General features: G+C 35.0%; 1 protein-coding gene across 4 annotated transcripts in view; it reads left to right on the plus strand.

Moving 5' to 3' along the window:
- AP3B1 (adaptor related protein complex 3 subunit beta 1) overlaps positions 1-14,868 on the plus strand; it is a 254,664-nt gene that overhangs the window by 37,455 nt on the left and 202,341 nt on the right. For all 4 annotated transcript variants that reach the window (XM_032404142.1, XM_032404143.1, XM_032404144.1 and 1 more), the window contains exon 3: positions 7,340-7,414. In XM_032404142.1, the coding sequence (XP_032260033.1) occupies positions 7,340-7,414 (75 nt within the window). The remainder of the gene's footprint in view (positions 1-7,339; positions 7,415-14,868) is intronic.

Below are 14,868 nucleotides of genomic sequence, written 5' to 3' on the forward strand. Positions count from 1 at the left end.
TTATTTCATAGTCATACATATTCCAAGGTATTTGGTTGGATATTATTGACCCTAAGAAAATTAAAAGTAGTTTCAAAGTTCCAGATGTTTTTGTAAATATTTTTTAAAAGATCTTAAGCCAAATACAAGTGGTACATTATTATTGTTGGAAAAATGAGAAAGCCCATTTAAGAAGAAGAAACTAATAATGTGTAATTTTTACTGTCTCCAGTTAATGTATAATAAACATTCTGGTTTAAAGCTTTCTGGGCATTGCTAATTCCTCTCTTCCTTCCTTCAACAAAAATGTTTCAGTTGTGGGTATACTTTAAAGGATTCACCTTGTGGCTGATCCTGGCATCTTTTTGTTGTTTTTGGGTTGGAAATTGCTTAAAGGGCCAAGATTTTTCTGCCATGTTAATAGTCATCAGGACCAGTTCCATAAGCAGGCCTGAGTTTTTAGTAGTGATACAACACCTTAGTGAGTTTTCTCTCAGTTTTGCTCCACTATTACTTTCTGGGATATAAATCAAGGATCAATTCTTTTTCTCTTTCTTCATTTATTCTTGGTTGCTGATTTTTAAGAGTTGCATTTGGGTCTGAAACTGCAAGATCTGTCTTTCTTGCTTCTCCTTTCCCTTCCCTTCCCCCTTCCCTCTTCCTTTCCCCCTTTCCTTCTCCCTTCCTTCTTTCCTTTTAAATTAGCCAGTATTTATAAATTGAAAGTTTTGAACTTTTAAAAATAAACCATCTTTTTTTTTTTTTTTAAAGATTTTATTTATTTGAGAGAGAGAGAATGAGAGAGAGAGAGCACATGGGGGGGGGGGTCAGAGGGAGAAGCAGACTCCCTGCCGAGCAGGAAGCCCGATGCGGGACTCGATCCAGGGACTCCAGGATCATGACCTGAGCCGAAGGCAGTCGCTTAACCAACTGAGCCACCCAGGCGCCCCCCAAAAAATAAACCATCTTTACTACTGTGAAAAATGAAGACAATTAAAATTTAGAAAAGCACAATTTCTCCTCTTTTTCTTCCTGACTTTAAAAATTAATGTGGATTTTTGGATCTAGATTATTATTATTTATAGAAGAACATGAACAACATACGGAAGTCAATCATTGTAATACACCACATTAATAGAATGAAGGGGCACAAAACCACATGATCATCTCAATTGATAGAGAAACAGAATTTGACAAAATTTAATAATCTTTCATGATAAAACACTCAACAGACTAGGACTAGAAAGAAACTGACCCAACATAATGCTAAAGGCCATATATGAAAAACCCACAGCTGGCATTATAGTCAGTGGTGAAAGACTGAAAGCTTTTTTTCTTCAATAAGGAAAAAGACAAGGATGCTTGCTTTTGTCTCGTCTGTTCAATATAGTGTTGGAAGTTTTAGCCAGAGCAGTTAGGCAAGAAAATGAAGTAAAAGGCATCCAGATTGCAAAGGGAGAACTAAAATTATCTTTGTTCACAGACAACATGATTTCATATTTAGAAAACTAAATATTTTACTAAAAATTTTTAAATAAACGAATTCAGCCAAGTTGCAGCATAAAAAAATTAACACATAACAATTAGACAATTAGTTGCATCTATACACTAGCAATGAACAGTCCAAGAAGGAACTTAAGAAAATAGTGCCATTTATAGTATAAAGCTTCAAAAAGAATTACATACCTAGGAATAAACTTACCAAGGGGCCAGAAGACTCATTCCTTGAAAACTGTGAAACGTTGCTGAAAGAAATTAGAAAAGACACAAATAAATGGAAAGACATCCTCTATTCATGGATTGGAAGACTTGGTATTGTTAAGATGTCAGTATCAAAGTGAGTATGTATTCAGTGTAATTCCCATCAAATTCCCAGTGATGTTATTTGCAAAAACAGAAGAATCTATCCTAAGATTCATATGAATCCTGAATAGCCAAAACATTCTTGAAGAAGTTATAAGTTTCACACTTCCTGATTTGAAAACTTAATTCAAAGCTATGAGTAATCAAAACAGTGTGGTAGTGTCATAAAGACAGACATATGTACCTGATAGAGCATGCAGAAATAAACCCTTCCATATATGATCAAATGATTTTTGACAAGGGTGAGAGACCATTCAATGGTGAAAGGATATTCCTCAACAAACGGTGTTGGGAATCTGGATATCCACCTGCAAGAAAATGAATTTAGACCTCTGCCTCATAATATAAATCTATATATCTATATATATAAAAAACAAGGCAAAATGAATTAAAGACTTAAATATGAGAGCTAACACTATAAAACTTACGGAGGAAAACATAGGGCAAAAACTTGATGACATTAGATTTGTCAAAGGTTTCAAGAAAAAGCAACAAAAGAAAAAAAATGGATAATTTGGCTGTATCAAAATTAAAATCTTTGTGCATCATATGCAGCAGTTGATGAGGCAACCCACAGAATGGGAAAAAATATTTTGAAATCTATAAAAAACCATTCTCCCATCATAGAGGAATTAATATCCAGTATATGTAAAGAACTCATACAACTCAACATCTAAAAAAACAACCCAATTGAAAATGGATAAAGGACTTGACTGGACATTTCTTTTGTCTTATACTTCGGTAGTAAGTAATATTAGGACCATTTATGATTAGATGGTAAGTTATGCTAGGGAAGGGGGTCTCCTATATCCACTTACTATCCAGGTAGAAACTAACTGGTAGCTTTTTTCCAAAGTATCTCACATGAACTACATCATGTAGAAATATGTTGAAATTTCTGTCATATCTGAAATAATCTGGTATCTTTTTTTTTTTTTTATCATATCTGACATAAAAAATGTCCTGGATTGACTCAATAGCAAAATGAATGTAACAGAAGAAAGAACCGGAAGTTGAAGACAGATCATTAGAAATTAATTTGCAGAACAGATAAAAACAAAAAGAAATGAATACAGCCTCAGGGTTTTGTTGGATAATACCAAAAGATCTAACAAATATGTTCAAAAGAAGAGAAAGAGATTGGGGCAATAAAAATACTTGAAGAAATAATGGTTGGAAACTACCCAAATTAATGAATGACATAAATTTGTGATGAAATGTTCAGAATACCCCAGTCAGGATAAACTCAAAGAAAACCATGCCTAAACACAAAGCAATTAAACTGTGGAAAGTCAAAAATAAAGAAATAATCTTGAAAGTACTTGGGGAAAAAAATGATACATTACATACAAGGACCAGTGATTTGAATAACTCCATATTTCTCGTCAGAAACCATGCAGCCAGAAGACAATAGAACACCTTTATTTTATTGATTGATTGAGAGGGAGGGAAAGAGAGAGAGAAAGAGAGCAGGGGAGGGGCAAAGGGAGAGGGGGAGAGAGAATTGTAAGCACACTTCAGTGATCTCACAACCCTGAGATCATGATCTGAAGAGTCGGATGCTCATCTACTCAGCCACCTAGGCACCCCTGGAACATCTTCAAAGTACTGAAAGAAAATAGAGGTAACACCTGAACAACAGAGGTTTGAATTGCATGGGTCCACTTATACATGTTATTTTTATAGTATAGTATTGTAAATGTATTTTCCCTTTATGATTATTTTTCTTATGGTTTTAATATTTTTTTTCTAGCTTTATTGTAAGAATACAGTATATAACACATACAACATGTAAAATATATGTTAATCAACTGTTTATCTTATCAATAGGGCTTCCAGTCAACAGTAGGCTATTAGTAGTTAATTTGGGGGGAGGAGTCAGAAATTATATGTGGATATTCAAATCTGTGGGTTGGTGCCCACAACCCCTGCATTGTTCAAGGGTCTACTGTATTTGGTAAGCATAAAGGACTAATTTTATTCTTTGTAGGTTATACTGAGAGGTTTTAAATGGATATAGATATAGTATATATTATAGCTGTAATATAAAGGCTAGCAGGAAGGTGGGATTAAAAGGGCCCATATGGTTGTAAGGGTTCTACATTTTATTTGACCTGGTTCAGTATTAGCACTAAGTAGACTGTGAAAGGTTTGCTGTATCTTGATTTGCCTATCTATCTAATAATCCCTCTAGAGGAAGAACCACTAAAAGTTAAACAAAAATATACAGCCAAAAAATCAATATAAAAATTAAAATAATATTTAAATGCTCCCAAATAATGGGAATGACAGTGGTCAGACAAACAAAACACAGACAGTAAACAGAAAACAGGTAATAAAACTGTAGACCTGAATCTAACCACATCAATAATTATATTAAATTTGAGTGATCTAAAGTCAACAACTAAAAGATATTGTCAGATTAGATGAAAATATCAAGATGCAACTATATATTCTCTAGGAGAAACCCACTTTTATTTATTTTTTTAAGATTATTTGAGAGAGGGAGAAAGAGAGCGATAGAGAGCACTAGTTGGGGGAAGGGGTAGAGAGAGAGAGAGAGAGAAGCAGATTCCCTGCTGATCAGGGAGCCCGATGTGGTCCTTGATCTCAGGACCCTGGGATCATGATCTGAGCCGAAGGTAATTGCTTAACTGACTAAGCCACCCAGGTGCCCCAAGGAGAAACCCACTTTTAGTATAAAGACTTATATAGATAGATTAAAAATATAAGGATGGGAAATATATACTAGGAAAACACTAGCACTTTCCATTTCTCATACAGTCCTTTTTTTTTTCCCACAGTACTCTCTTTTACCATCTCACATATTCTATTTATTTATTTATTGTCCCTCACCCCCATTAGAAGGTAAGCTCTAATGGGCAGGGATTATGTACTGTTCACAGTTGTATCATCAAGGCCTGCAATAGTCCCTGGCATGTAGTGCTCTCTCAGCAAATATTTGTTAAATGAATTTGACTATAGGCTTTTTTCTTCTGTCATCTGTTAACATTTTTTTGAATAGTGTTCTGTAGAACAGTTGGGGAATACTTAGAATAGGATATAATAGGACAGGATCTCTGACTTCAGGTAGTCATTGAATAACTGAAACAATGGGCTCTAGAGAACATTTGATCCCTCTCTCCTTATTTTACAGATGAGGGAATTGAGGGAGGTGAAAAAATCATACAAAGATGTTTTACCTGCAGTAAAACAGGTTTACAAAATACTCAAGTCAGAGTGCCTGGGTGGCTCATTCAATTAAGCGTCTGCCTTCGGCTCAGGTTGTCATCCTGGAGTCCCAGGATCCCTGCTTCAGGCTCCCTGCTCTTGGGTGGGGGGGAGTCTGCTTTTCCCTCTGCCTCTACCCCTCTCCCCACTTGTGCTCTCTCTCTCAAATAAACAAAATCTTTTAAAAAAACCAAAATATTCAAATCATAATATGACAGGTAAGGAAATAGAATATAAAAGACTAGCTTGTCTTAGAGTATTTTTAAACTATCCTGTAGAAGCGTCTTATTGAGAAATTGCTAACTGGGATTATAATGCCCAACGTTATAAAATGTTGTAAAACATTTGTCATAAATTTATAAAACTAATAGTTTCCATAATTTTTAGGTAGCTTCCTAGATAGAGTGTATAATTCATAAAGAATCCCTTTCCAGAAAATTATAGTTTAAACTTTATTTTGTAGCTATCAAAGTCTTGACTATTAATAGACATGAAGATATATTCTGGGAATGAGAGTAAAGGAAATGGGGATATAGGTAGACATAAAACTAAAGTAAATAGAAATAAAACATAGCACATAGAAAATTCCAAATGAAAAGTGTGGATTAAAAAATACTAGAGGAAATTAGAATTGGATGACATGATAGGCCAGGTATTAGGAGATGACTCTAGGAAGGGAGAGTGATTAGAATTTGGGAGGAACGTGAAAAGTAAAAAGAATTGGGGCGCCTGGGTGGCTCAGTCGTTAAGCGTCTGCCTTCGGCTCAGGTCAGGATCCCAGGGCCCTGGAATTGGGCTCCCTGCTCCGCGGGAAGCCTGCTTCTCCCTCTCCCATTCTCCCTGTTTGGGTTCCCTCTCTCTCTGTGTTTCTGTCTGTCAAATAAATAAATAAAATCTTTAAAAAAAAAAAAAAAAGTAAAAAGAATTGAGTTGGGGGTGTGATATGAGTACAGGTATGGAGGAGCCAGAGAATGTTCTGGTAGTGGTAGGTCAGTTTATTTTGATAATAGCATTTGTGTAGAACAATAATGATTGATGCACTTAAAAGGGATCTTGCAAACTGAGGGCATTTAATATTAAGTGAAATGGTTTGGATTCTTTTTTTTTTTTTTTAAAGATTTTTATTTATTTGAGAGAGAGAGCATGAGCAGGGGGAGGGGTAGAGGAAGAGTGAGAAGCAGACTCCCCGCTGAGCAGGGAGCCCGATGCGGGACTCAATCCTGGGACCTTGAGATCATGACCTGGGCCGAAGGCAGACGCTTAACCGACTGAGCCACCCAGGTGCCCAGTAGTTTGGGTTCCTAGGCAGTCAGGGTTGAAATTGTCAGTGATGTACATTATGGACAGGAGCAGGAGACTGTTGGAAAAGGTCCTTTATGAGGTGATAGTGACCTAGTTCAGTATAGTAACAGTGAGAAAGGATTAATGTGATTGTACAGAGAAATCACAACGGGACCTAGTTATTTTGTAGATTTGAGAAGAAAGATAGTTCTGTGGTTTCTGGTATCTGGGAAAATTGGTGGAAATAGGAAGTTCTAGCATGAGTGCCATTTTATCATGAGAAATAAGTTTGGTTTTAGACAGCAAGTTTGAGATGAGAGAGACATCTAATGATGTCCAATTATAGAAGTGGAACTGGGGCTTAGAGTTTGGGGAATTGATCCCCATAGTGGTGAGAGTTAAGTCCTGAAGGTGAATGAAATGTTAGAGGAGTTTCAGAGATTGTAGAATAGTGTAGCCTGAAAAGATGGTGGTGCACAGAACTTTAGTGGGCAGAGAAGAGGACTTGGTGAAGGGAACTTTGAAAAGTAGTGATTGGAGAAGTAGGGAACCCTTGAAAAGAAAGCCAGGGGAGAAATAGCTTGTTCAAAATAACATTTATTCCACCCCCCCACCTCCATTGCAAATGCAGTATAATTTTAATATAAGAACCTGGGAAATAAAGGACAGTATAAATATTTAAAAAGTATTTACACCCTCATTAGCCAGAGAAAACTACTGTAGATATTTTATTATATATCTTAAATTACTATATATTTCTTCTTTAATGTGTCTGTGTATTTGTATATTTATATTGATATACAAGTCATTGGTTCTTTGATGCAGATAGTTGAGATAAGTAATAACTCAAAAAGGCTTGTTAATTCCATAGGTTATTTGTTGATTCTATTTTCTAAACATTTAATGTATGTAGAATTTATGTTTTATTTTCAAATGACTCATTTTAAAAAGGTTTCACCTCTAATACTCTACTTTTATCCTTCAGATGATTGCAAAAGGGAAAAATGCATCTGAACTGTTTCCTGCTGTTGTGAAGAATGTGGCCAGTAAAAATATTGAGGTACTGTTTTTTTTTTTTTTTTTTTTAAGATTTTATTGTTTTATTTATTTTAGAGTGAGAGAGAGCGTGCACACATGTACACTGAGCCGGTGGGGTTGGGGTTGGTAAGAGCAGAGGGGGAGGGAGAGAGAGGGAGGAGGGGAAAGAATCTTAGACAGACTGCGGAATGCGTAGCCTGACCCCACAGTCCTGAGATCATGACCCCAGCCGAAACCCAAGAGTCTGATGCTCAATCGCTCAACTGGCTGAGCCACCCAGGTGCCCCTTGAGGTGCTATTTTGATTCATAATCTTCATGATTCCTTTTGTTGTAAAAGAATCATACTTTTCAGTTACTTTGAAGTATAGCATAAGATCCTTAAGTATCACTAGATTTTTTGTTATAATTAAAATGTCCATAATCTTAAATAAACAGTATTTGGATTTTTGGACAGAGAATGTGAAAAGTAATGAGATTAATTCACGTGGGTGAATGATGGTAATTTGTTGTGTATTCTTAGAAACAAGTTTACTTGAAATTCTGTTCTAGGGACTTAATTTTAAGATAGCACATGTCCAGTGAAACAGACCTAAGTTCATGCAGTATAAGGGCAGTGTTTGAACCCAAGTATTATCACTCCACATGTAGTGTTCTTTTTGAGACATTTTAGCTCTGGTATACCCTGCCTCTGTACAGCAGGATGTATTGTGAGCCTTCAATTACTTGTCTCTGTGTGGGTTTGTAAGTGGTGTTTGAAACAGAAATTCAAAGAACTTTGAGGCCAAGGTAATGTTGGGTCAGATGGACTAATGACTTTTGATAGAGTACAAAAGAAAAATAAGAGCCAGTGTAGAAACCATTGAGTAAGATGAGTAGGATGAAGAGTTCAGTGAAGGGGATAAGAGATTGATCCTGAGCAAATGGCTTGTTTTTAAAATAATAGAAGGTAGTAAGGAAGAGGATTGAATGACCATGTCTGTCATGCCTCTCACTGTCAACTGATGTGGTAGTGATTGTCTGGAGGATATGTTTACTCAGTAAGACGTAGTGATACAAGCATGAGAATGAAAATGCCAGCACACATGCTTCCTCTTTGCCCATTGCTGACAACTGTGAACATCAACTGTGGGGAATGTTCTTGGCTCTGTTTTTGAGTCTGGAAAGTTTGACGGAAGGAGCAATCTCCACTGAAGAATATTTTCAAGGACTTAGTGACATCAGGGCAGATGTTTTAGGTGGAGATAGATGGAGTATAAGAAGTAGAAATTAAGAAAATAAGGGAGTTTTTCCACATAATCAAGTATTAATATTACTATTAAACCTGTATCTCTGTTTTATGTATTTATTTAGTAGGTGCTTGCCCTAGGGTGTACAATGCACATCTTTATCTTGCTACAGTCTACCACTAGGATTTACAATATATATCTTTAAGTTATCACTATCTACTTTCAAGTAACATTATAACACTTCACATATACTTTGAAAATCTTATGACAGTGACTTTCCATTTTCCCCCTCCCATCTTTTCCCATGGTATCATGCATTTTACTTTTAAATATGCTAAAACTTCCCAGTCATCTTTTTAAAAAGATTATTGAAATACAGTTAACATGCCATAACTTTTAAAGTGTGCCATTCATTGATTTATAGTGTATTTACAGAATTGTGCAACTGTCACCACCATCTACTTCCTCTATATTTTTATCACCTCAAAAAGTAACCCTGCTTTGATTAGCAGTCACTCCTTATGGCCCCAGCCCTATGCAACCATTAAATCCACTTCCTATTTCTATGGATTTGCCTATTCTGGGCATTTCATATAAATGAAGTCATATAGTATGTGACATTTGTGTCTGGCTTCTTTCACTTAGAGTGCTGTTTTCCAGGTCCATTCATGTTGTAGTGTGCATCAGTACCTCATTCCTCTTTATTGCTGAATAATATTCCATTATATGGATGTACTGAGTTTTGTATATTCATTCATCAGTGACACTTGGGTTGTTTCCACTTTTTAGCTATCATGAATAACACTACTATAAACACTTTGTACACATTTGTGTCTGAATCTATGTGTTCATTTCTCTTGTATGTATACCTTGCAGTGATATTGCTGGGTTTTATGGTTACTGTCTATTTTTTTGAGGACCTGCCAAACTCTTTTCCACAGCAGCTGCATCATTTTGCATTTCTATCAACAGTGTGTGTGTTATAATTTCTCCACATCCTCACCGGTACTTATTTTTCTTTTTTCTGAAAAAAAAAAAAAAAAATTACTTTCTTTTAGATTATAGCTATCCTAGAGAGTGTGAAGTGGAATCTCATTGTTGCCTTTGCAGTTTTCGATTTGCATTTCTCTAAGAGAAAACTGTTGAGCATCTATTGGCCAGTTCTACTTCTTCTTTGGAAAAATGTCTATTCAGATCCTTTTACCATTTTGTAATTGGGTTGTCTGTTTATTGTTGGAGTTCTTTATATTTTCTGAATACTAGACTCTTAATTGGTGTCTAATTTGCAAATATTTTCTCTCATTCTATGGGTTTTTTTCCTTTGAAGCACAGACATTTTAAATTTTGATGAATTCCAATTCATCTATTTTTTGTTTGTTTGTTTATGCTTTAGGTGTCATATTTAAGAAATGGATGCTTAATCCAAAGTCATGAAGATTTATACTTGTCTTTTTCCTAAGAGTTTTGTAGATTCAGCTTATATATAGTACTATGATCCATTTTGAGTTAATCTGGATACTTAATCCAAGGACCCAAAGATTTATACTTGTCTTTTTCCTAAGAGTTTTGTAGATTTAGCTTTTATATATAGGGCTGTGATCCACCTTAAGTCTCCATGGAACTACTGATCTGCTTTCTGTCACTATAGTTTTGTCATTTTTAGAATTTCTTAGCTATTAAACCGTACAGTTATCTTTTTATTTGACTTCTTTTACTTAGGAATTGGAGATTCGTCTATGCTGTTTCATGTATTCACATGTTGTTCCTTTTTTGCTGTAATCTGATATTTCACAATTTTTAAATTTACCTGTTGAAATACACTTGAATAAAATGCTGTATGTGGTCATGTATTTTAATTTTTAATTTTTCTTTAATTTTTTTCTTTTCTAAATACCTAGGGATAGATCAGTTGCATTGTCTGGAAAATGTATATTTAATTTTTAGATAATAGTGTATAGAGTTTTCCAGAGTGGCTGTACCATTTACATTCCCACCAGCAATTACATGGGAGTTCCAGTTGGTTCACATCCCTTCCAACACTTGATCTTAACATTAGCCACTTCGGTAGGCGTATAATGGTATTTCCTTGTGCCTTTATTTGCATTTTTTTATATTTAGTGATGTTGAGCATCTTTTCATGATTTATTGGTTGGTCATCTCTCTTCTAAACTGTTCAAATCTTTAGCCTGTTTTTAAATTTTTTTTCTTACTACTGAAGTGTAAAAATTCTGGTACCAATCTTCTGTCAGAAGATGGTTATTTACTATTATTAATTTTCTCTTGGTCTGTGGCTTGCTTTTTTGTTTTCTTAATATCTTTTAAAAAACAAACACTTGATTCTGATAATGTCCATTTTATCTGTTTTCTTTTCAGTCATACTTCCTGATTTTTTTGTGACCTGTTTAAGAAATCTTTGCCTAATCTAATGTCAAAGATTTTTCCTGGTTTGTTCTAAAAGTTTAATAGTTTTAGCTATTATATTTAGGTCTGTGATCCATGTCATAGGTTTATGATCCACAGGTTCTATAATTCACTGGGAGGATTTATTTATAAGACTCAAGATATAGCCATAGCTATGATTTATTACAGTAAAAGACACAACAAAAGCAGGCCCTGAAACAGGTGCGTGGGGAGAGGTCCAGAGGAAATTAGATGCAAGCTTCCAGGTATCCTTGCCCACTGATTTTCCCAATGACAATTCCTCCAGCATCAGTCGTGACAAAAAGCGTCAAGTGTTGTCCACTAGGAAAGTTCATTAGTGACTCAGTGCCTAAGTCTTTCATTGGGGGCTGTTCATGTAGGCATTACCTGCCCAGCAAGTACCAAAATTCCAGACTCCCCGAAAGAAAGCAAATGTTGAGCATAAACCATATTGTTGGTATGTAAACCACCCTTCTCAGTTAGGGAATGTGGGAATACCCCTGAGATTCAAGTTCCCAGATGCCATTAGGGCCAACTTTGTAAGCAGACTTTCTAAAGATAGCAGTCTCTGGCCTGCTGTATTAACTCTTTACTGTGCAATACATTTTAAATTAGATTTTGTGTGTGATGTGAGGTAAGGTTTGAGATTTCGAGATATATATTTTTTTCCAGATATTCAGTTGTTCTAGTATCATTTTTAAAGAAGACTATATCTTTTCCCCCTTGAATTACCTTGCCACGTCTTGTCAAAAATTATTGATCATATAAGTGCAGGTGTGTTTCTGGACTCTATTCTGTTCCATTGATGTGTTTGCCATACCACACTGCCCTGTTTACTAGTCTTTTTTGTTGTTGTTGTTTACTATAGTCTTGAAGTCAGGTAGTATAAGCCCTCCAGTCTTGTTCTGTTTTTAACCTTATTTTGGCTAATCTGGGTCCTTTGTCTTTTTATGTAAGTGTTAAAATTAGCCTGTCAATTTCTTCAAAAGCCTCTTAGAATTGATTTTGTTTGCATTGAATTTATAGATCAATTGCCATCTTTACCATATTAAGTCTTCCAATCCTTGAATGTGGTCTTCTTTAATTACCTTTTGCAGTGTCTTGTAGTTTTTGGTATGGTTTTGCACATACTTGAAATTTAGCTTTTAGTAGTTTTGAATGCTATTTTATTTTTTTAAAGATTTTATTTTGAGAGAGAGAGAGAGCATGAGCACAAGCAGGGCAGTGGCAGAGGGAGAGGGAGAAGCAGGCTCCCCACTGAGCAGGGAGCCCGATACCAGCCTCATGCCAGGACTCTGGGATCATGACCTGAGCGGAAGGCAGACACCTAACGGACTGAGCCACCCAGATGCCCCTTGAATGCTATTTTAAACAACATTGTCTTTATAGTTTCATTTCCCAATTGGTTATTGCTAGCATACAGAATTGATTTTTGTATATTGATCTTGTGTCCTTGTTAAATTCACTTATTAGTTCTGATAGTTATTTTATAGATTTGTTTGGCTTTGTTACATAAATGATCGTATCATGTGCAATTATAATTTTACTTTTCTATTCTTTTTTTCTTGTCATATTATACTAAGTCCAATTTACATTACAGTGTTGAATAGAAGTAATGAGGATGGTTAATCCTTGCCTTGTTTCTCATTTAGAAAGCACTGAGCCTTTTACCATTGATTATGATATCAGCTATAGGTTTTTTTGCAGCTATCTGTAATCATGTTGAAGAGTTCTTTCTATCCCTAGTTTGCTGAAAGTTTTTATAGTGAATGAGTTTTGAATTTTTTCAAGTGCTTTTTCAGTAACCATTGAAATTATATGATTTTTCTCTGTTCTCTTGATAAAGTAAATGACTGGGATTGATTTTCACTTATTAAACCTTTTTATTCATGGGGTAAATCCCTCATGGTCATGGTGTATTAAACCTTTGTCAATATTGTTAGGATTGATTTGCTAACTAACTTTTTCTTAAGGAGTTTCCCATCTATATGTTATTGAAGGATTTTTTTTTTTTTTTTTTTTTTTTACTTGCGGTGGCTTTTGTTTTGGTATCGGGGTAATCAGGTTAATACTAGCTTTATAAAATGAGTTGGGATGTGTTTCTCCTTTGTTGTCTTAAAGAGTATGTGTAGAGTAATTTCATCTTATATGGTATTATTTTATCCTTACTGTGAAGTCATCTGGGCTTTGAGTTTATTTTATGGGAAGGTTCTAAATTATGAATTCAAGTTGTTTATTGGGCATAGACCTCTTCGGGAAATAATTAACTCAGCAGGCGTGGGTTCTCAAACCCTGTATATTCACAAGAAAGGTCTGTTTTCATGACTGTCCCTTGTCTGTCCTGTGCAGACTGAGCTATTGGACTGTTCTGTCTGATAAAAGTTTTTTATGTATCTGTTGTCTTGAGTCATGGTGTACTAGTTTGTCCAGATAGTGTATACTAAAATTGTAATTTATGGTAAACACCTTGCTTTTTCTTTTCCTGTTCTGGAGCTAGTCACTGATTTCATATGTAGTGATGACAGTGTGTATAGTTGTACATTACCTACATGACTGAACCCTAATAAATGCTTTGGACAGTCTTTCTCAGTCAGGTTTCCCTGGTTGGCAGTACTTTGTACATGTCATCACACACTGTTACTGAAGGAATTAAGCAGATCTTACGGTGATTCTACTGGTGGGAGGACTCTTGGAAGCTTGTGCCTGGTTTCCTCTGGACTTCAGTCATGTACCTTTTCCTTTTACTAATTTTACTATGTATCCTTTTGCTGTAATGAACCATAACCCTAAGTGTAACAACTTTTTGAGTCCTGTAAATCCTTCTAGCCAATCACCCAGCCTGAAGATGGTCTTGATGGACCCCCAAACAGGGCTATTTAGATTTTCTATTTCTTCTGGGATCTGTGTTGGTAATTTGTCATTCACGAATTTATCCACTTCAACCAGTGTCAGTTTATTAACATAAAGTTGTTAATAATATTCCCTTAGTATTTTTTTAGTGCCTGTGCCTTCTGCAGTGATATTTTCTCTTTCATTCCTGATATTGGTAGTTCTTGTCTTTTCTCTTTTTCTCTTGATCAATTTAGAGCCTTATCAATTGTATTGACCTTTTAAAAAATAGCTTTTGGTTTTATTAGTTTACTTTTTTCTGTTTTCTATGTCATGGATTTTTTTTTTATTACTGACTTTTTTACTTATCTTTCATATTTCAGACTTGTACATAATTTGGGGTTTGTTCTTTTTTTAATATCTTGAGTTGGGAACTCAGATCAAATCTTTTTCATTATTTAAACCTTTAATGCTATGTATTTTCTTCTAAACATTACTTAACTTGCATTTTCCAAATTTAATTTATATATTTTCATTGTTTAGTTAGTATTTTTTATTTACTTTATGATTTCTATTTTGACTCATGGATCATTTAAAAGTATGTTGTTTAATTTCCTGATATTGGGGGTGGGAGGATTATCTTAATGATCTTAACGTTGATTGCTTTGTAACATAATTCCACTTTAGTCTTAAAACATACCTAGTATTATTTCATTCTTAAACTTTATGAGAACTTGTTTATAGAACATCAGAGTTTATTTTGGTGTGCATGCCATGTGCAGTTAAAGAGAATGTGTATTCTGCTATTGTTGGATGTATATTCTATAAGTGTTATTTAAATAAATGTGGTTGATAGTGTTGTTTATTTATATTTTTAAAAGTGTTTTTACTGACCTCTTGTCTAGTTGTTCCACTGATTGCTAGGAGAGGGATTTTGAATCTCCCAACCATGGTTCTGAAATTGTTCATTTCTCCCTTTAATTTAGTCATTTTCTAGCA

Source organism: Phoca vitulina, unplaced genomic scaffold (assembly GCF_004348235.1).
Source record: "Phoca vitulina isolate PV1807 unplaced genomic scaffold, GSC_HSeal_1.0 scaffold6, whole genome shotgun sequence".
Lineage (NCBI taxonomy): Eukaryota > Metazoa > Chordata > Mammalia > Carnivora > Phocidae > Phoca > Phoca vitulina.